Source organism: Crocodylus siamensis, chromosome 15 (genome assembly GCF_052110815.1).
Source record: "Crocodylus siamensis isolate JL-2025a chromosome 15, ASM5211081v1, whole genome shotgun sequence".
Lineage (NCBI taxonomy): Eukaryota > Metazoa > Chordata > Crocodylia > Crocodylidae > Crocodylus > Crocodylus siamensis.
Genome location: NC_143409.1, coordinates 38,543,607 through 38,565,814, shown reverse-complemented (window position 1 = coordinate 38,565,814; position 22,208 = coordinate 38,543,607). Strand labels below are relative to the sequence as shown.

The 22,208-nt window shown below is 46.7% G+C and overlaps 1 protein-coding gene across 6 annotated transcripts in view; it reads left to right on the top strand.

Moving 5' to 3' along the window:
- Positions 1-22,208, top strand: part of RNF111 (ring finger protein 111) — an 83,499-nt gene that overhangs the window by 9,023 nt on the left and 52,268 nt on the right. For all 6 annotated transcript variants that reach the window (XM_090028697.1, XM_090028695.1, XM_090028699.1 and 3 more), the window contains exon 2: positions 5,677-6,572. In XM_090028697.1, the coding sequence (XP_089884823.1) occupies positions 5,696-6,572 (877 nt within the window). In that variant the 5' untranslated portion in view covers positions 5,677-5,695. The remainder of the gene's footprint in view (positions 1-5,676; positions 6,573-22,208) is intronic.

Here is a 22,208-nt window from a genome sequence, read left to right as displayed (position 1 = left end):
AAGGTTGAAAACCCCTGTTCTAGACTGAGCACTTAGTGCCATTGGGTAGAGTGGTTTTCTTTAATCTTATGCTAATGTATAGAGGAGCCCTGTAAGATTGGGCCCCTAATATACATGGCCTGTTATTGACCTATTTATAAAACTTCCAAAAAAGTTACGTGACTATATTGTCTCAAATAGTATATAATAGAAGTTGCAATTCCTATTCTATGATGATATCTTTGAGCTTTAACATATCTTAAGTTAAAACTGCCTTTATGTTTTATTTTTTAAAGCATCTTAAAAAATAAAAACTGATTAAATAAAAAAAAATCTCATTTTTTAAATTTGAAGAAAAAAACCAATTTTTATTTATTTTAAATTGTTGATTTTTGTCCACCCTGTCAGAGTTGTTGATCTATATCCCATTCACTGGAGAGGAGTATGATAGGGCTTCTTCCTTAAATTGAGTATTGTTTGCATTCTTTCCACCTATCCAGCAACTGGAGGAGATGGGGGGGGGGGGAGGGAGGGGAAGGCAGGGAAGTAACAGATTTGTGCTTACTAACTAGATGCTAGGAAGAAGGTAGGGTAGAGATGCATCTTTATATACTAACTGAATCGGAGATGCATAAGCTTTTGTGAACAATAGTTTCACTTCATCAGATGCTATGAAAGGACATGCAGAGAGCAGGCTGTCAAATAGAAAGTGATATGAATCCCAAAGGTGGGAAAGGAAGGAGAGGGGGTATTGGTGAGAGAGGCAAATGGGATTGAATAGAAAAACATAGTAAACCCATAGGGATACAAGGTTCATATAAACCAATTCAGATAATGGGATAATAATCTGTATGTAGTCCTTGTTCCAGTCTGTGGATGATTTCTTGTTCCAGAACTTTATATTCAAGTTGGTTTTTTAAAGTTCTGTTGTCAGGAACAGTGATTCTGAGGTCAGCGATGGAACATCCATGGAGGTTAAAGTGTTCTGCTCTTGTGTATTTCTGGAACTGATGTCGGGTCATGTCCCTTCATGCTGTGTCACAGGGATTGCCCCATCTGGTCAGTGTAGACAGCAGAGGGGCACTGTAAGCAGGTAATAGTATATCTGACACTGGCAAAGGAGCAGGTAAATGAACCTTGGTTATTATATTCCATGTTATTTGGTCCAGTGATGATGTGGTCTTTGAGGAGTAAAAGCTGGCATCTAGGTCTGTTACAAGGCCTGGTTATTTGGTGAGAATAGGAGTTAGATCAGGGTTTCTTTTGGTGGGACTCAGGTTGTGGTGGTGAAAATGGAAGTTGCACAGTGGAATTTCCTGTTTCGCTTCTGTGTGCTTGGATTGGTTGCTGGGGGACACCCCCTTCCGCACCCCCCCAAACGCTTGACTGGTGGGACCAGGATATTTTGACCTTGCATCAGTGGGACATAAGGTGCAAAAGGTTGAGAACCACCGAGTTAGATGACCAGTTGCTTGAGAGATGCCATTTGAGGGGTGGGGAGAGCTTGCTGTAAGCCAGGACAGGATTGCTCCCTATGACTACCCTTGAGATGATCATCACTTTTACAGGAAGGGCTAGAGATCATTAATGATGTATTCAAGCTGGGAAGCTAGAAGGATTTTGTTACCCTTGTCACAGGATTGATATTGTAGGAAGTCACCTGGTGCTGCATGTAGGGATTGGGCGCCAGGGGTTCTGTTTCACCTCCACTTGGCCCTGCATTCATGGGCCATGGCTCTTGGGGCTCCCCCTTGACTTAATGACACAGTGTTAGGGGCTAGATCTGGTCTGTGGATTGAGCACACCTGATGTTAAAGTGTTCTTGGGTATGGACACATATCCATTTAGAGCTGTTGCATTCTAACAGTTGCATGTGGACCAGCTGGAAATAGTAGAAATGTAATAGTACAATTGTTTCAATTCTAACCCTGGATGAAACAATGTGACAGGCTTGGGTTTTCTGCCCTCCCTTGAGTCTGGAGCCACTAGTGCCCAAACTGGTTTGCCTGTATTCCCTGGCCTACTCCATGTCTTATCCCTTTCCTGCCATGACTTGATGTTGCATATATGAAGGAGAGGCTGCCCATAGGGGCTGGGGTGGCCTACTTCTTAGTGCCTTTTACTTCTCTGCCCAAACTCCTCCCTCACCCCCAGCTCTAGTTCCTCTTTAAGAGGATCTTAGTTGCCTTAGGGGTGAGAATCATGACCTCCAGCTGCCCCATAGTTATGACCATACCTCACAGTTGACTCTCATTTGCCCCTTGTAGGGGATCTTTCAGTCCCAAATAGACATTGGGCCCCTCAGGCTCCAGACCCTTGTCTGGGTTTTAGCCTTCAGTCTTTGCCCTTTTTATCTGGCTGAAACCCCCTGGGCCCAGCGTGTCTCTGACCAAAGCTGGTCTCACAAGCACCTTGAGTACCCTGCTTCATGGTCTCCAGACCTGCCTGACAGCCACAATCCAGGCTTCTAGTTGCACAAGAAAACAAAACCAAGATACAGCGGGTTAACCATCTGGTTCGATCTCAGACTCAGCTCTGTCAGGGCCATGACTATTGTCATATTCATCAGGAGTAGCCTCAATTCCCTCAGCCCTAGGATACCTCCTTCTCCCTAGCAGCTATCTGCCTCCCAGCTCCTTTCTCTGCAGCTTGCAGGCCTGGATTGCCCACCCCAGCTCAGAGTGTGGGCTTTATATGTAGCCAAGCCTTGCCCCTTCTAGTCAGCTGACTGCTGCCACTGGAGATGTGTCCAGTGGTCCCTACTGAGTCTAATAAGTTGTTGGGCTGTTATTGCCTTGCAGCCTTCCCAAAGTTCTTGGCAGGCCCAGGTCTTGAGGATGGAGTTTTTGTTGGGGCTGGCTGTTGCAGCAGTCTGTCCCTGTAAGCTTTGAAAGTCCTGCTCCCCCCTCTGATTGCGGTCGACAGGTTTGGAATTCCCCATTACAAGCAGTATTAAAGTTGAAGCTTTTTTGCTACATTTGTGTTGTCCCCACAGCTGTTAGAACATGGCAGCTGGTGTATGGTTTGGGGCAAGAGTCCTTCCTCTCTTTTTGAAACATCCCTGAGGCTAAGTACAGACATTCAAAAAGCCCGAGCCTGAATTGATTTAATCTTTGCAGGTTAGTCTAACCTGCATAGATTGAACTGGCAAGCAAGTGATTAGACATTCACTTTTGATTCCAGAAATGCAGGCACATGCCTGCAGTGGCTCAGGCTAGAAGACGGTGGGGGGAGGGGGTTAGAGCAAGCCTTCTCTTCCCTTCAGGCTGGAGGGAACCTAAATGGGGGTGGGGGGGGGTAGCGTAGCCAGGCCCCAGTTGGCTGAGTGTGACTGAGGGGTGTGACCCTGGCCTGCAGGGATACCAGTTGGGGTCTACCCAACTTCTCCCCTCTGCTCATGGCTCAGCATAGCCCAGGACCGTCAGAGCCCCCTACCATCCAAGGGGCGATCCTACTGTGTCTTCCCAGCCACTGGGCCCAGGGTTTGGTTTGGGGTACCCCAGGAGCAAAGGCCAGTGGAGCAAAATGGCCCCAGGCCCAGATAGGAACATGCACAGAAGGCTCTTGGAGGTGACAGCTCCATCCTGGACATGAGCCCTGCTGAGCAGAGGGACCCAGGGCAGGGATGGGGGAGGCTGTGGAAGGGCCGAAGTATGTCGGCACTAGCCCAGGGCAAAGCCATGCTGAGCTGAGCATGCAGCTGAGGGAGCAGCCCCGGCCTAGTGGCCCCTTCTACCCACTGGAGAGTGGTCTCTGGGCTGCCCTTGGCCCCCACAGTAACATGCACAGCATGGGCTCAGTCCCGAGCACTATTACCTGCGTCCTCTGGGCTGCTGACGTTTCCTCTACTCAGCACCTGCACAGCATGGCCCTGTGTACCAGGCACCAGGCGTGGGGCTCTACCCCTTTGGCTTCTCTACTGCCACTGCTGTCGTGATGGGTCTGCCCTCGCTGTAATGGTAGGCACCACTGAACTGGAGTCAGCTGCCAGGGTGGCAGATGGTGGCAGGGAAACTGTAAGTGCAGCATGGCCCTGTGTACCAGGTGCCAGGCATTGGGTACTACCCCTATGGCTTTCCTGCCACCATCATCTGCCCACCCAACAGCCGACTGCAGTTCAGTAACACAGGTGGCACCTGATAGTGTGGCGGGGAAGCCATAGGGTTAGAGCCCCATGCCTGGTACACGGGGGGGGGGGGGGGGGGGTGTCATGCTGTGTCACTGTAGGGGAAGAGTTAGCAGTGCATACCTTGTGGCCTGGAGGATACAGGTAATAGTGCTCAGGGTTGAGGGGGTGAGCCCGTGCCGTGTACACTGCTGCAGGGACCAGGGCTGACCCAGGCGCTGTTCTTCAGTGGGTAAAAGGGGCAGGAGCTCCAGGCAGGAGCTCCATGCTTGGCTCCAGCTGCATGCTTGACTCATCTTGGCTCTGCCCAGGATTAGCACCAACACACTGGAGTCCCTTCCCCGCTGCCCCCTCACTCCAGCCTGGGTCCCTCTGCTTGGCAGGGCTCGTGTCAAGGGTGGAGGAGCCTCTGCGCCCTCTGTGCATGTCTCTATCTGAACTTGAGGCTGTTTTACTCCCCTCCCTCCCTCCCTCGATCTTGCCTTTACTCCTGGGCTGCCCCAAGTGAAACTCTCTGGCCCTGATGGCCGGGAAGGGGACCTCTGGGGGTCCTGGGGTATTCTGAGCAGGGTGGAAAAGCTAGGCAGACCTCAGCTGGGTTCCATGCTGGTGGCACAGGGGAGGGTGGGGGGAATTTAAAACCCCATTCAGCTCCTGTTGGAGGGAGAGAGGGAGGAATCAATCCCCTCCCTGCCCCCTTCGCCTTGAAGGGCCATGCTGCATGGCATTTGGTTACTCTCTTGCCCCTAGAGCGGCAAGGGGAGGGACCCTGACAGGAGCTGCTGTCTTGGCCAGGCAGACCCTGACTGGGGTCCCCCAGGGAGAGAGAGGGAGGAATAAACCAGATCCCTGGCCCCCTTCATCTCAGGAGGCCATGCCAGGCCCACATATGGCCATACCCCAGCCCCTGCTAAGGCTAGGGAGCAGAGGGGCGGGGCCAGCTCTGCTCTCTGAAACAGACAGCACAGCACAGCCCAGGGCTGCAAAGCGTGCTGGGATGCTGGGGGACTCTGATTTAACTTAAACCAGGAAGGGGTCTGAGACAGAAGTTCCATAAACTGGTTTGACCTCAATCAGTTGCTACATTCAACCAGGTTTATCTCAAACCAGTTTCAGCCATTTTGAAACTGCTTTATGTATACTGAGCTTCTGTTCTGTTACAGGTTTAAACCAGTGTCTGATCACTTAAACCAGTTTGTGTAACTTCTGTCCCTAGCCCAGGTGCATTTGAGTCCATACTCCTTGATAGTTAGGAGACTGACTTGTTACCTGTACTAAGTAACTGCAACCTCCAGTTAAGTTGCTCTGGAATTCCTTACTGCACTCCCTGGTAGTCAGCCACACTTCAGATCTTGCTATAAATAGTTCACAATGAATGCTGTTGGATCAATCTGCTGGTGGTCCACTTGAAAGCCCACAATATCAGACTTGTCCAAAGTTTACAGTGTTGCACTTTTCATCATACTTGTACCCTGTACTCTGAATTGCTCATGTGTATAGTTTCATTGTTTGTTTTTCTAGAGCAATAGTATGATGCTCTTCTTGATGCATGTTTAATTTTATCTTTCTAGGCCTTCCTTGCCATTTTCCATGTCTCAATGGACTCCTGAATGTAATATAGTGTATACTCTGAAAGCGGATATGAAGAGTGAAGTTCCTTCTGATGCACCAAAGAGACAGGAAAATCTGAAGGGGATCCTCTTGAACCCTGAGCCCATTGGGGCAGCCAAAAGTTTCCCTGCAGAAGTTGAGATGATTGCCAGTAAAGTAGGGAATGAATTCTCTCACTTGTGTGCTGATTCTCAAAAGCAGAAGGACATGAATGGCAATCGTCCAGAACAAGACAAAGGTATTGTGGTGCGGAAAAAGCGCAAGAGTCAGCAGGCTGGCCCTTCATATGCTCAAAACTGTGGTGATAAAGAAAACCAGGGAATTCTTGGACTAAGGCAGCACCTAGAAACACAAAGTGAAGACAATGATTCATCTTTTAGTGACTGTGTCTCTTCACCTTCATCTAGCCTACATTTTGGAGACTCTGATACAGTAACATCAGATGAGGAGAAGGAGACTTCTGTCAGGCACACTCAGGCAGTATTGAGTGCTACAAGTAGAACTCATAGTGCAAGGTCACAAAAGTGGCCTCGGACTGAGACAGAATCTGTACCAAGTTTATTAATGAAAAGGCCCTGTTTTCAGAGCAGTTCATTAAGACGACTCCCGTATAGAAAGAGATTTGTGAAAACCAGTTCCTCCCAGCGGACACAAAACCAAAAAGAACGGATTCTAATGCAGAGAAAAAAACGGGAAGTATTAGCTCGGAGGAAGTATGCTTTGCTACCCAGCTCTAGCAGTTCCAGTGACAATGATCTCAGTAGTGAATCTTCTTCCAGTTCTTCCACTGAAGGGGAGGAGGACTTATTTGTATCACCTGGTGAAAACCACCAAAACAGTGCAACTGTTCCCTCAGGTAACTAAACTTACTTTTTGGAGTGAGTAAGTGTTTATTCAACTCTCATACTTTCATACGTGTGTGCTTTTCCTTTTTAATACTTGCATTTATAGTGCACAATTTAAAGTGTTTGCTTTTTTCCTTTTTAAAAACAAAGTGCTTAGTGAAGATGGACTGTGATATGAATGGAGTAGACTATCAATACCACTTTCCCTAATGGAAGATTGTATTAAAATTCAAACTGTTAACCATAAGTTTTTGACTTTTCAAATGAACTCTGCCCTAATTCTAATTTACAGCAAGGTGGTAGTTCTTAAACTAATCCCCTGACCTGTGAAAATGTCTGGTCATGAGTTGCTGACATATCTGTCTTAGTTATTAAGCTGTGTTAACAGCAATATTATTTTCTAATAAACAATTATAACTTAACAGGAGTTTTGTCTGACTGCAGACTTGGAGAAGGCAGAGACATTTTTTCTGTTAACATGTGATCTGCTTGGACTTTCAGTAGAGTTTTATATGGTGACAAGACCACAACTGAGGTGCAGCATACTACTGGGCAGGTGGTGTCAGTGGAAGATTTGTCAAAACTTGAAATTTTGGATATTGAATTCAGTTGCACTCCCTAAAACCTTAAGTATGCACGCACCAGCACTTACATACTTGAACACTTCAGTATCCACTGCAACCCTATTTTATAAGTGTTTCTGAAGCATAAGGAGCCTAGAAATACTTAATATATTTTTTCTGGGAGGTGCTCTGAGGCAAGTTTCTCTACCCCTGAACTAGGAGCATCTCTCTCTTTCACAGTGGAAAAGTATAAATAGAAAGGGATGTATCATGACTCATGTATCAAGGGCACACAACAATAGTGGCAGTTAATTTGAAGAGTTTGGATCTTTTCTTATAAACATCTTCTCTGCTAACCATACCCCACTTTACAGATCATCTTTACTTAAGTGGACAATGTTCTGTGTGTTTTGCTCACCCTTTTCTTTCTTTAAAGAAATGAGTGTATAGTGTGTTCAGACAGAACAGATTACTTCCTTTTATCAGTCTAGATTAGTGATGCTCATGCTTCCAGCCCCACAGGTCGGCTGAGTGGTTTAGGGGTGATCCATGGGCTGGTTTCCGCAGATGGGGTTAGTGTGTGGGGTGGATCTAGCATGGGGTCAGATTGTAGGTGTGATCTGGTACATTAGCACAATCCAGTGCATGGGGGCTCCCCATTAGTCCAGAAGTTTGGCAGCAGGGGGATAGTACAGCAGTAATTACCATGGGTCTGGAAGCTATGGTGATTATTAATGCTGGCAGTGCAGGAGCAGTAGCAAATTTCTGGACCTGTGGGGAACCCTGTGGGTTGGATCATTTAGCCCCACAAGCTGGATTTGGTCCGTACGCTGGAGGCTGAACACCAGTGGGCTAGAGACTTTCACTTTAGAAAGTAAAACTTGGCTATAGATTGCCTGCTTTCCTTTCCCAGTCTGTGTAAAATAACCAAAATGACAGTAACAACTAAAAGTATGTTTTGGTGTGAATCCAGTCAAAAAACTGGCAATGCAGAATTTACGCTAAATACTACATTATTTCTCACAGTTCATTATAGCAGGAAATTCTCTCTGTATCAGTGTGCTCTGTTATACCAAAGTTTTATTTTTATTAATGCAAGAAACTAAAATAATACAGTATTAAGTTTGCCAACTTAAATGAGTAGAAACAAGACAAAATTTGAGGATGAATGAGTGACCATAATCAGGTCTCTTTGCATCTGCATTAATCATGGCAAAAACATTCTTCAGGCTTTTGCTAACTTCTGCATGTATTTGAGATGTGTACTTTTTTTATACTTTGGTCATGAACTTATAGGTTATCTCAATCCATGCAAATGTATATAAATTGTTCAGTTTAAGAAAACATTGCCTTAACCAAAGCACCTCCCACATTCTGGCCAGCTTTTTGGTTCTTATCTCCTTTCACTTCAAAAACCTACACTTTCAGAGGGAGTCTGTTATTTTATTTTAAATGAACTAGGGTCATTAACATTCTTGGTATCCGGATAGCGTAGGGATAGGACTAGCAGCAACAAGGAAGCTGGACAAAAAGTTGCTTCCTGTTCACAAGAGAAAGTTACATTTATATAAATGATCTGTCTCGTTTTTTTGTTTTTGTTTTTTGTTTGGTTTTTTTGGGCTGATACCAGTTGCCGATTATTAATGAGCCATATTGGCTAATATTGATCCAATTGCCAATATTCACCCCGGCAGCTTGGAGAACAGTGTCTGGCTCGTAAGTCTATTTGGGGGAGGGGTGCAGATTGAGTCTGCAGTGGTGAGGGAGGGAGTGAGGGAAGGGCAGGTGCTACAGAGTCAGGATGGGGGCTGCCACTGGAGGCTGGGGCTGTGGGTGCCATGGGGGCTCTTCCTGGTAGGGGGGTTGGGCCTGGGTTGTGCTCAGGGCAGGTGGTGGCAGTGCTAGGAGGGGAAGTTACAGGGGGCTATAGTGAATTTTGGGGTGGCTGTAGCCCACCCTGGAACCTCTGCTTCCAGTGCCACCACCACTAGTCTCAAGCGCAGCCCTGGTCCAACCCCACCACCAGGAAGAGCCTGGCATTGCTCTTGGCCCCAGCCTTCAGCAGCAGCTCGCCTGCGCACACATCAGGGGGTCATGTGCCCCCCATGCCTCAGCTGGGGCTGTGAGCAGTGGTGGGAGCTGCCTCTGGTCCCCACAGCACGGTCCCCCACCCCAGTTAGGGAGCCCCTGCCCCATTCCCTTCCTCACTGCAGGGGCCTTGACCTGCCCTCCCCCACATCCCACCCTCCCCACAGACTTCATGGCTGGATGCCACTTTCCATGCTGCCAGGCTGCACTCCTGGCCGCATGCATGCTGCAGCTGCGCATATGCGCATGGCATTTATCGGCAACATTACTGGCCACATCAGGAAAAAGAAGCCAATTGCCTATTGATGTCAATTTTCCTTTTATCAGTGCCAATAGTATATACACCAATGTATCAGTGCACCTCCATTGTATACTAGAGTTTCCTATGGGGAAAATTTCCAGCATTTTTCTTGAGTGAAGGAATGAAAATTCCAACCGTTAACAGTGAAGGCAATCCATTGTTTGGAAATATGGTTGTATCTAAATCCAAAACCAATTTTAAATGATCCTCCAATAATTTGATTATAGAAAAAGAAAATTATAACAATGCATAAAACTTTCCATGCCTAGAATCTAAGAGTGTCTACACACATGCTGCAAGGTGGGAGGGGGAGACATTTTAATTAGAGCGTCTCTTGGAAGCTGCTCTAATTTAAAAAACCCACAGCGTCTCATACCTTCAGCATCCCACACTTCAAACTGGCTGTGGGGGTGCTTTAATTAAAGCTCATTTGAGCTTTAATTAAAACCCCCCTGTCACCGTTTTGAAATGTGTGGATGCTGAATGAATGTGACAGTGAGGTTGCTGGAACATCCTGCGCGTGTACAGGCACCCTAATTTTTGGCAGGTACAAGCAGTGGCAGGGAGGCAGGTAGCGGTAGGACAAGAGGCAGGGGTGTCAAGTGGCCTGACCCCAACCCCATGCTGCCTGTCCCTGCCACCACTTGATGTTGCTGCCACCCCCCCTCTCCTGTTCCTGTACACTCCATGTATGTTCCCCCCTGTGCCCATACTGTGTTCCTCCTCCTTCCTCCTTTTATACCCCCAAGCTACCACTTACCCCATTTATCTCTGGCTTCTGCTGGAGGTTCAGGGCTGGGAGCATGGAACCTGTGTTGCCTCTGAACATAATCCGGCTACATAGCAGCTGTTGCAGTAGTGTCAGCTTCAGCCCGAGCCCCAGAGCTGGGGTCAGAACTGCTGCTGTTGCTGTGTGGTCTGGTTAGGACCAAAGGCTCCATGTGTTCCATGATCCCTGCCCCCTACCAGACCTGGAGCTGCAAGGGGAAGGTAAGCTGGGGTGGGGGCAGAGGATGAGGAGGAGCCATGCCTGCAGCTGCAACTCCAAACCCTTGGCAGGGGTGGGGCTTATCTTAGGTTCAAGTAAATATGGTAAATGATAGACAATTTCTTAGAAAACTGTGCTGATCATCTGAATAAATGACCAGTAGAACTTTAAATATTGCTGGTGATTTAAAACACTTCAGATAATATCTCATTGTTTTAATTTTTTAGAAACATTGTTCATAGATGCTAGGGTCAGAAGGGACCTCAACAGATCGAGTCTGACCCCCTGCGCAGGCAGGAAAGAGTGCTGGGGTCAGATGACCCCAGCCAGATGCCTATCCAGCCTTCTTTTAAAGACCCCCAAGGTAGGGGAGAGCACCACCTCCCTTGGAAGCCCATTCCAAATTTTGGCCACCCTTACCATGAAGTTTTTCCTGATATCTAGCCTACATCTGCTCTCTGTCAGTTTGTGACCATTGTTCCTTGTTACTTCAAGAGGTGCCATGGTGAACGGAGTATCTCTGATCCCTTGCTGTGCCCCCCTAATGAATTTGTAGGTGGTCACGAGATCACCTCTCAGCTTTCTCTTGCGGAGGTTGCACAGGTCCAGGTCCCACAGTCTCTCCTTATAGAGCTTGTCCTGTAAGCCTCTAACCATACGGGGTGTTCCTGCTAACTCTTCCTTGTGATTTGTAAGCCAGCTTCTTTCTTCCTGTAACATGGAAAATGAAATACTTTTTGTGATGGCTACGTAAATAATAAAAGGGATTTCTGGCTGACGTAATACAGTTGCCAAGCACATAGATTTATACTTTTTTCCCTTGTCATAAATGAAGAATTGATAAGCTGTGAAATTACACCTCAATTTTAGCTGAGTGAGTATGTTGGGGAAATGTCCCTTGCCTCCTCCCCCACTTTTTGTCTCCTTTAGAATGTATAAAGCTCTATGGCTACCTCTGCTACTTCATAGATGCCTACAAGTATAACCTCTGTTTGGAATATAACTATAACAAAGTTAACCTAGAGTTGGAAATACATATGTTATGTTTCAGGCTCTTATCTTTTATGGAAAAAGTTGAATAGGTTTCTTGTTTCTAATTATCTAACTAAATTTTTGAAATGAGGTGGCCTTTTTAAATGTACTTAACAGGGTTTGGATAGTTTTCAAGCATTGTAGAGTAGTTCTAGTTTTAGGGCTAGTTAGGTCAAGAATCAGAAAATATGACCCAGTGGAAAAATATTATGTCGTCTCTGAGTGATGTGAGGACTGTTTTGTGCACATTGTGATGTGCCCAAACTGTGTGTGTGGGGTGGGGTGGGGAGAAGAGGAGGACCCTTGCGCTTTTGGAAATCCCTCCCATGAGTCTTCTGGTAAGCCAATTTTTAGATGACTGGGAGTGGTACTGTTTTAGCGTGAAGATGCAGATACCATTTTCGAGGCTTGCCAAGTGTACAGAGTTCATTTCTAAACATTGGAAAGAGGAAAAGACATTTGGAAAGAAACTTAAGAAAAACAAGGCATAGGGAATATCTGCATTTTAATAACACCCCAAATTAATGTAGCATTCTGTTTCATAAGTGACTTCACTCATGAGTGCTTATTTAGAAGCATAGTTTGTACTTTACAGTTCTGATATCTCACACAGTGTATTTTTTACTTTAAATTGATACCTTGTATCATTGGAGATGGATTTCTGGATATTTTTGCAGTATGTTTTACTACAGAAATGCTATCTCTTGGTTACTGTAAGGAACTGAAATAACAAACCTTGGTGACATTTGTCTGGTGCTTTGTGGGGTTGTCTGCACGTTATTAAACCTTTCATACAATGATTTGTGATATGAATGAAGAGCATGAAAGATGGTCTTGTTTCTTTTCCCTGTGCTTATGCTGCATTATTTTTCTGTTTTAATTCTTTTCTTGCTTACCCTCATCTCCTGAGAATCAAATGAGAACCAAATAAATGTCCAACCTCTTAAAATAGTCATAAAAAGCATGTATAATTTACCCTGGCTTAAACCTCAAGATGTCGGTGTTGAATCCCATCCTAGTCTCATCCGCCCACCCTTGTAACCTGTCTAGGTCTGATTGTGGCCTATTGCTCCCTTCTAGCGTGCCCACATCCCCCCATATCTTAGTGTCATCAGCAGATTTGAACCTCGTCCAGGTCACTGATGAAGATGTTGAACAGTGCGGGCCCGAGGACGGAGCCCTGGGGGCTCCCACTGCTCACATCCCTCCAGGTCGAAAATGACCCATCCAGCACCACTCTCTGGGTGCGGCCCTCCAGCTAGTTGGTGACCCAATTGACTGTGTGGGTGTCGACACCACAGTCCCTCAGTTTCTTGATGAGAACAGGGTGAGAGACAGTGTCGAAGGCCTTCTGAAAGTCCAGGAAGACTATGTCCACTGCTACCCCTGCATCTAATGATTTGGTGAACTGATCATAGAAAGCTACCAGGTTGGTCTGACAGGACCTGCCACTGATGAACCCATGTTGGTTGCCCCTAAGCATGAAATCTCCTGCTGGCCCCTCATGGATGCATGCCAGAATAATTTTCTCAAACAGCTTGCCTAGGATCAAGGTAAAACTAACTGGCCTATAGTTTCCCTGGTCCTCCTTCTTACCCTTTTTGAAGATGGGAACCATGTTGGCCCTCTTCTAGTCCTCTGGCACCACACCAGAGCACCACGAGTGCTTGTAAAGCCGTGCCAAGGATCCTGCAATAACCTCAGCCAATTCCTTCAGTACTCTAGGGTGGAGATCGTTTGGACTGGCTGACTTGAATACGTCCAGTCCATCCAGAAGTTCCCTAACTAGTTTCTCCCTAACCCTTGGCCTAGGTGTGCCTCCCCTGGGGCCTGAGGGGGGGGGGCTGTTCTGGTCCCTGCCTAGGAAGATGGAGGCAAAGAAATTGTTAAACATGTTGGCTTTGTCATCTGGTGTGATGACCACATTTCCTAATGTGTCCTGCAGGGGCCCCACATTACCTGGAACCTTCTTTTTACCCCCTGTGTATTTAAAGAAGGACTTCTTATTGTCCTTAATCCGGGAAGCTAGTCCCAGTTCCAGCTCTACCTTGGCCTTCCTGACTGCCCCCCCCTACATCCCCGAGCAACTGCAGTATAGTCATCCCTGGTGATGTCCCCTCCCTTCCATTGCGTGTACGTCTCTCTCTTAGCTAGGAGATGCTTTGGATGCTTGTTCTAGCATACCAGATAATACAGGGGTGGGCAATTATTTTAGGCGGAGGGTCGTTTACCCGGTTTTGGCAAGCTGTCGAGGGCCACACGGGTAGGTCTGCCACCTGGTCACTATCTTGGGACTAATGTCTCGGGGCCAGCACCGGTGGGGCCCAAAGCAGGGTGCGGGCTGGCAGGAGTCTGTGGAGCCGGGCTGGGGTGCACCAGCAGGGAGTGGGAGGAGCTGGCCCAGCTCCATGGAGCCCCTGCCGGCCAGGACCCTGTACTCCTGCTACCCTGCTCTGGGCCCCGCTGGTGCTGGCCGTGGGACACTGGTGTGGGCCCTGTGCAGCTGCACGAGCCTGGAGCCAGTGCGGGGGCCCAGGCTGGCACTGGGGGCAGGTTACAAGCTGGTGCTGAGCGTGAGGGGAAAAGTGGCCCCTCACCCACCCCACCCCTAGTGCCCCATGCCTGCTCAGAGCAGCCCTGCGCGGGCTGCGAGAGGCTGCAGCAGGGAGCACCGGCCACCGGGTGGGCAAGGGGCGGCTTTTCCCTGCGCTCCACCAGCTCCTTCCATGCCCTTCCTGCCCCCCCCCCTCCTCGAGGCTTCTACACTGGGGCAGCCACGGGGTCCCAGGCCAGAAGCTGGGGCTTCTGGCTGGTGGGGCAGGGCAGGCCCTGCTGTTGCAGGGCTTCCCCTGGGTCCTACTGCCCTTGGTTCCTGGTTTTTTTTGTCAAGAACCAAAGAGAGAAATATTAATTTTAAAAAATTTTTAGGGGCCCCGGGGGCCGGATAGAATGGCCCCACAGGCTGTATTTTGCCCACCCCTGAGATAATGTCTCTGTGTTTTTGCCAACAATAGCAGGAATTGGGCAGAGGCTACGGAGCAGCTGGTTGTGATACGAAGGGGGAATTGCCTAATTCCTTCTGTGCCACGTCCAGCTACTCTTCTTCTGTTTCAAGGATGAGGAGAGTAGTTGGAACTTCTCCTGGGTGATGCATCTCAGTTTCCTCTTAAATGCACAAGAACAAAAGTCTCAACTTCCCAGTTGCCCATTTTGGTTTCCCCTTAATGTTCCTACAGTGCAGCTAGATTGATACGAAACTACACAGATCACTGAAAATGGAAAAAACTTTTAACAACTTGGACTGCAGAAATCAGATCTCCTTGTCCCGGAAGTAGACCTAGCTAGCTTTTTGTTTGTTTATTTGTTTTATAAGTATAAGGTCTCTCTTTAAACATAAAGATCATTTGCAACTAATAGGCAGATATTGCCTTTTGGATCATGAGCATCAGCATAACATCCAGATTTTTGTTCATTTCCTTAGGATACTGTGCTCCTAAATGAGTTGGATCCCTTTTTAAAATTTTATCTGCCTACTTTTTCAGTTGCTTGCAACATTCTTTGTGAAGTCTCAAGTAAAGAGCTCTGTGGTATTTATTCTAATCTACTTCTTATACAAGCATAAGTTGGAGTCCACATTCAGAAGAAAATGTTAGAATTCATATATAGTCTTTTCCCATATATATATATGTGTGTGTGTGTATATATATGTGTATATGAAGGAAAACATAGTCTTTTCCCACTGCTGGAACTTAGAAGTCTGTGTTCACCTGGCATTCAGAAACTCCTTCTCTGGTTCCATAAACTTTTATTTTTTTCTGTATGCTTGGGATGACAAACTCAATTGGCACACATTTACTTTGTAAATTCTCATAGCCTCTTGCTTATCTTGCAAGCAGTTTTCCAAATTTACTTTTGAGGGTGCAGCAGTAATGCAAAAGAGCAGCCTTTCAGAAAGAGGGATGACTGACAGATTTGCTATGAACAGATAAAAAGCCAAATCTGTATATAGGTTTTGATGCATGCATCAGTGCACTGAACCAGATTAAATCCACCTTTTCAGGACTCAAAGCTAGTGATGGCTGTTCCTTACTGAAACCATTACCATGACTGGCTAAGGATTGAGACTACTTTATATAACTGGAAGCAGAGAATCTTGTTCATATCTTCGGATGTTGGATAAGAAAACTCTTTGATTCAAACAGATATTGTTTGCCTGTGGCATTTGGGAGATGTAAATTAGGAGAAATTTGTCTACTCCTTTTCCCAAAATGTGCACGAAAGATGTTATTTGTGAACCATCTTTTTGTTTTTAATGCATTTCATGCCATGTTTGTTTGTTTTTTTTCCCCCTTGAAATTTTATAACTACAGCACATTACATGAAGAAAACATATACCTATTAATCTACCCTGCACTGCTGCATTGTATTCTTATCTGTTCTCCTTGGTAGCTGACTATATGTCAAATGCTGTAGTGAACAAGGGACCATTATAGAGGCACACTGAAGGGTAGAATACTTGCTGTCCTGCATGTAACCTGCCAGCTACACTTGCTCTGTCAGGCCTCCTCAAGCCTTGTGGGAAGCATGATTGGTAGGGCTATGCAAAATTTCTCTTGAGTGTTTCATTTTGAAGTTGTTTGCCCCAGTTCCTGGTTGGATTCCCCAATTCTTCTGTCTTTCCCCCAGCTCTTCCTGAGGGTTGCAGGCCTCCAGATGATGCAGGATGACAGCAGGCTGCCACTGACAGCCGGTGATGGCGGTGGCTTTGGGCTATTTCCCCAGCTGACAGCAGCAACCTGCACACAGATCCGGGGGCCTGCACTCCCTAGAAGGGCTGCAAGGCTGTGTCAGACTCCTCCTGGTAGGCACAGGCCTCTGGATCTGCACACGAGATAACAGCAGGGTGCTGCTGCCAGTGCTGGGTGCAGCCCGTACCAAGTGCTGGAAAGCCTGGTGCTGCCACGGGCCCCAGCCAGCAGTGGCAGCATGCTGTTGTCCTATCTGGGGACCTGTGCCCCCCAGGAGAGCTGCAGGGCTGTGCCGGACTCCTCCTGCAGGGTGCAGGCTCCTGGACCTGTACGTGGTATGACAGCAGGCTTCCACTGCTGGCTGGGTCCAGTGCTGGGCGCAGCCTGTGCCGAGCTCAGGGGAGACTGGTGTTGCTGCTGGCCGCAGCTGGCAGCAGCAGCATGCTGTCATCCTGCGCACAGATCTGGGGGCCTGCACCCCCCAGGAGGGTTGCAGGGCTGTGCCAGACTCCTCCTGGACAGTGTGGGTCCCCAGATCAATGTGCAGGATGACAGCATTCTGCCACTGCCAGCTGGGGCCAGCGCCAGCACCCAAGCCTGCCCGGAGGAACCCAGACTCTGGCACAGCCTCGCAGCCCTCCTGGGGGGGTGCAGGCCCCCAGATCTGTGCACGGGATGACAGCAGGCTGCCGGTGATGGCAAGTGATGAGTTTTGCTTTGAACAGTTTGAAGTGCAATTTCCCAGAATCCCCTGCACCTATCTCCTTGAAACTTGGCAGGCTTCATGCCTTCGGAAGGGGCTACTATCCCTGTGAATTTCATTGGAATTGGGCATGAAATGACAAAAGTATAGGCATTTTAATGATTCCTCTTTATAGCCTATGGGCAAAATGTTGAAACAGCAAAATGGTTTTGATGAAATGAAATGGAACAGTGCTTCGGAACAGTGAAACGAAACACTGTCCCTTCATGATGGCAAAATGGAAGTTGAAACAAAATGGTGCTGTTTCACACAGCCCTAATGATCAGCTTCCCAGTAGGGGGAAAAAGCAGCCTTATAATACAATTGGACTAGCTGAACTTTTTATAAGCCACATCCCAAAAGTAGGTACCATCTGCTCTAAGTAAAGAAGAGGAAATACAGTGCATCAGAAGTGTAATTATTCATGTTGCAGTATCCATGTTTAGTTGCTTGTTACTGTCAGTGTACAGTAACTTCAGTAACTTAGTGCCTTTTTGCAAGTATGTAAAGTGTTTTGAAGCCATGGGGCACTCTAACATCAAACTGCTGTTTTAATACATTTGTTGCATTTAATACAAAAGGAATATGCTAACTAGAAAATGTATGCAGTCAAGCTCTTGCTACAAACATCAACAAAAATCTTATTTTAGTCAATATTTTGGTAGAAATCCTTTCATTTAGGTTTTTATTCTAGTATGCAGCATGACTGAATCAAAGCCAAATAAAGCATATTTTGCTTGATAAATCTTGGTTGTTGAGTGTTTCACTTGTGCATCAGAAGTCCCTAATTTGCTCTAACTGGACAATGCAGTGACAGTCCCAGCCCTGGTATGTTACCTGTTGCTTACATCACAATTAGCATGAGTTAGCTGCATATTTAAGTGAATAAGCAGCTTACATTTGTAGTACTGTCCCACTGGCTACTTGTAACTATAGTCTGTTTAACTGCATAACTTGTGAACTGACTAAGAACTGTTTATTTCAAAGCTGCTGTGGAGGGGTATGGTGTTGAAGGTATAGCCAAATCTGCGTGCTCCCCGTAACCCAAAACAAACTTCTCTGTTGCACTATTTTGTAATGCTACACAATGTTTTGGCTTCACAGGAATTCTCTTAAATTAGTTCATAGTAGCTGACTTTAATTGAAAAAATGCCCCTCTTGGAAGAAAGAGTACGTAGCACAGTGAAAGGTAGGGGTGGGCAATTATGCTGGTGGAAGGGCCGTTTAATGACTTCTTTGGTGAGCTGTTGAAGGCTGCAAGGGTAACCCCACCCCTTGATAGGTACCCCACCCTAAGTGCCATATTGCCACCAGAAGTCCCTCCCCTTATCCTCCGGAAGTACTCTTTTTGAGAACAGTTCTTACCATCTTGGAACCAGAAAAAATCCCAAACAAATAGTGTACTAAAAATCAAACATCCAAACATTTACTATAACATATTTGAATTTTATTTCAAAAAACATTTTTGTCCTGATAGTGTATATAGAAGTGATTTGCAGATTGGCTCAAAATAAAGTCTTACTCCTGTATATTTGGTGTGGGTTGTGTATGTGTGGGGGGGTGTGGGTGGGCTACTGGGGGGCTTTGTGTGGCAGTGGGAATGGGGGTGGGAGATTTGTGGAGGGGGTTTGGGTTTGTGTGGGTGTGAGGCCTCCTGTCATACGCCCCTTCCCCCACACCACGGTGCCCAGCCCCTGCTGGCAGTGGCAGCAGGTGGTGGGCCCTTGGGACACTCTTGGCCCCTTAGCAGGCAAAACTTCCTGGTGATACATGGCGCCAGCTGAGTCCCAGGGGCTGCATGTGGTGGCAAGGAGCTGGCCCGGCCTGCTGGTGCGTGCCTTTGAATCAGACCAGGCTGGCTTTGTGCCAGCATGTGGGGCTCCTGGCACTACAGGAGGGAGCCACATGCCACTGGGCTGGCCTTGTCCTTCCACATGGGACTTCCGTTGTTCCAGTGGGAAGGTGCATGTGGTGACACAAAGCCCACCTGGTCTGATGACACACTACTCCCCACAGGTCCTGGTCCACATACCATCGTGCTGGGCAGGCTCCATGCTGCCTCATCGGACTCCCAGAACTGCAGCCAGGAGCATGTGCCATCAGGCCAGGCCTGGCTGGCTCCATGTCTCCACATGTGGCTCCCTGCTGGAGTGCTGGAAGCCCCACATGACAGCACAGATCCAACTTAGTCGGGCCCTATGGTGCACGGTTCTTGCCTGTAGTGCCAGGAGCCCCAAATGGCAGCGTGGAGCCAGCCTGGTCTGGTTCGAAGGCATGTGCCAGTGGGCCAGGTTGGCTCTGTGCCACCATGTGCAGCCCCCGGAACTCAGCCGGAGCCACGCTTCGCTGGGGGGCTCTGACTGCCATGGGCCATAAGCGCCCTGAGGGCCTGCTTTGCTGCTGCTGCTACCAGTGGTGGGGGCCCACACTCCCCCACAACCCTTACATACCTCATACCTACCCACACACAAGCACACTATCAGGCTGAGTGGGCTCTCTGCCACCACATGTGGCTCCTGGCACTGCAGGCAGGAGCTGCCCTCCCCACTCACCAGCTGTCCAGTCACCTGTCATTGTGCTCGGTGCCTCCACATGGGGCTCCTAGCTGCAGTGCTGGGAGCCCCAGGGAAATGGAGGCACAGAGCCTGCCCAGTGTGATGGTGCATCACCTCTGAAAGCCTGCACCTTCCACCCACTTTGTGGAGCAGCTGCGGGCTGGTAATAATGTTTTTTTGGAGAGGCTCTGTGGGCCAGATAGATCTGGCCTAGCAGGCTGGATCTGCCCTGTGGGCCATATTTTGCCTGCTCTGATATTTGTCATTTCTGTTCATTTTTTTCCTAGAAGATGCTTGTGACCTCAGTTACTTCTATTTCCAAGAGTTCTAGTGATTCGTAGGAGTTGAAAAGGCATCAGTCTGTCCATACTTGTGTGCATGCAAGGTGTTCTGTTTTGCTTGGTTTTTTTAAATCTGTGGTATATAAATTTCCTACTTTGAAACTGGCCTGTGGTCAAACAAACAAAAACAAAACAAAATCCTTTCCAATTCCATCAGAACTCTTTCTAGCAGCTGAAAAAATGTTTCAGGATATAACATCTCAGCAGGGCTGGCAATTCTTTAAAGTACTTTTGTTTTAATTAAGAAATTTCTCTAAAACATTCTTGCTAGCCTCTGGATGCCCTTTGTTTTGGTTACTAGGCATATTAATAGATCACTGTAAATATTATTTTCACCTATAACTAGCAATAGTAGTGCAAGGGGAGAAATGCCATTCATTTGACTACTAATAAAAATATATGTATTATTACAAGCCAGGATGGTATTTGTTCTCTAGTGGGGTTAAAGGCTTACAGCTGTTGCTCCATTGCTTGGTTTATCAGTCCCTACCTACATCCTGTTTCTGGGCTACTACTGTTCAACCAACAAACATTGCTTTAATTGTTGTGTAGTGTGCCCTTTTCACTTTATGGTTTCTGTAAAATAGCAGTCATCTGACCAGACACTTCCATTGATTCTATAAGTTGTATGTTAAACATGTCTTCCAAACAACTGTGAACCTGTCTTTCATTTGACTTATTTTAAAATATCCTGCATTTAATTTTCTAAGCAGCAAACTATTGGATTCATTTAATGCCAACTTCCATCTGGTATTGTACCGGTAGTTCTCAGATCTTAAGGGGTTTTATATATAGAATAATAAACATTGCTGCTAGTTCTGCTTTTTTTCCTCTAGCTTCCCTATAAGCATGTGGGGCATTTTTACAAGTACAAGTGCCACAGTGCTGGTCATTTTGAAAAGTGCCTGGAGCTATGATGCTTACCATTGTATAAGTGGTGAAATGCACATCAGTGCTGAGAGAGTGATGGTGGTGCACTTCTGAACTAAAATACATCACAGGTGCTTTAGTTCAAAAGTGCACCACTGTCATCTTCTGTGCACTGATGCACGTTTTGCCACTTATCCAACCACATGTGATGCACTGCAGTTCGCCTTAACTTGCACACAGAGCAGACTCAGTTGCTCCAAAGCAGCAGGTCTCTGGCGTGTCATGGGACAAAAAAGTATATGTATAAATGTCTGTAAAGTGTGACTAAACATCTTACCAAGTGTTCACTCTATTGAAAGCAGGTGTGTATAAATGACTCTTTTGTACAATTGTTACAAAAAACCAGGTCCAAAATCTAGACTCCATGAAGTGTGACAATGAATAGGTACTTCTACCTCTCAAAATGTTATGAAATGGATCTGTGTAACTTTGCAAGACTGCCTTATTTGAGAGTGGTTTTGCCCTTAACTGTCAGGAGAAAATCATACCACAATATCTGGAGTTTAGAAAGTAAACAAGCAGGAGGAAATAAGTTTTTTTTGGTTTTAGTTTTCTAAAAGATCACTTGCCAAAAAAATTGAACATGAAATAATGATGGTTTGGATTGTTTTGTTTTTCACTAACTTGAAATTCCCCTTGCATGCTTTTAAGTTCTCCTTTTTCCAGTTGTAAGGAACTTTTATATTTGACTGCCGGAGGCACCAGTGCTAGCTTTAGCATCAGTATCAATCAAGAAATAGAAAAAAGGAGAAGTTATAGAACTTAAATAAATAAATACATAAAAAAGGACACTCTTGATACTTCTAATGTGGCAGTAGCAAGTTGTTGAAAGCATAACTATAATCAGTCACTTGAACAATTATTCCAAGTTTCAAAAATTCTTTAAACTTACTTTGAAGTCCATCTGTTTTCCTCCACTGCCATCCCCTGACAGCCACACTGCACTGCCCTGTTCCCTGGGGCAGGCAGCGAATGCCAGAGTGGAGAGCCCGAACACTGGTTGAAGCCAGAGTAATGAGGAGAGCAGCAGTTGGGCAGGAGCTTGGGAGCTGCAACTTTTAACCAGTTGTGGGTCACATGCATCGAAAGTGAGCTGTGGCTCTCAAAAGCTTATGCATCTCCAATTTGATTAGTCTTTGATATGCACCTCTGCTCTGCCTTCTGCATGATTATTTATTTACCTCTCTAAAAGTAGGTAAAATTGGCTCATTTGGGAGGGGGATTTCTGTTTTCATACTCTGCAAAGCATTCCAGGGTAATTTCAGCAGAGGAGCATATGTAAAACTTCCTGCAGGGAAGGGATGCCTTGCTAAAGGAAGCCAGGGTTATAGCTGTGGTTCCAAAAAAGTGTACCCTCAT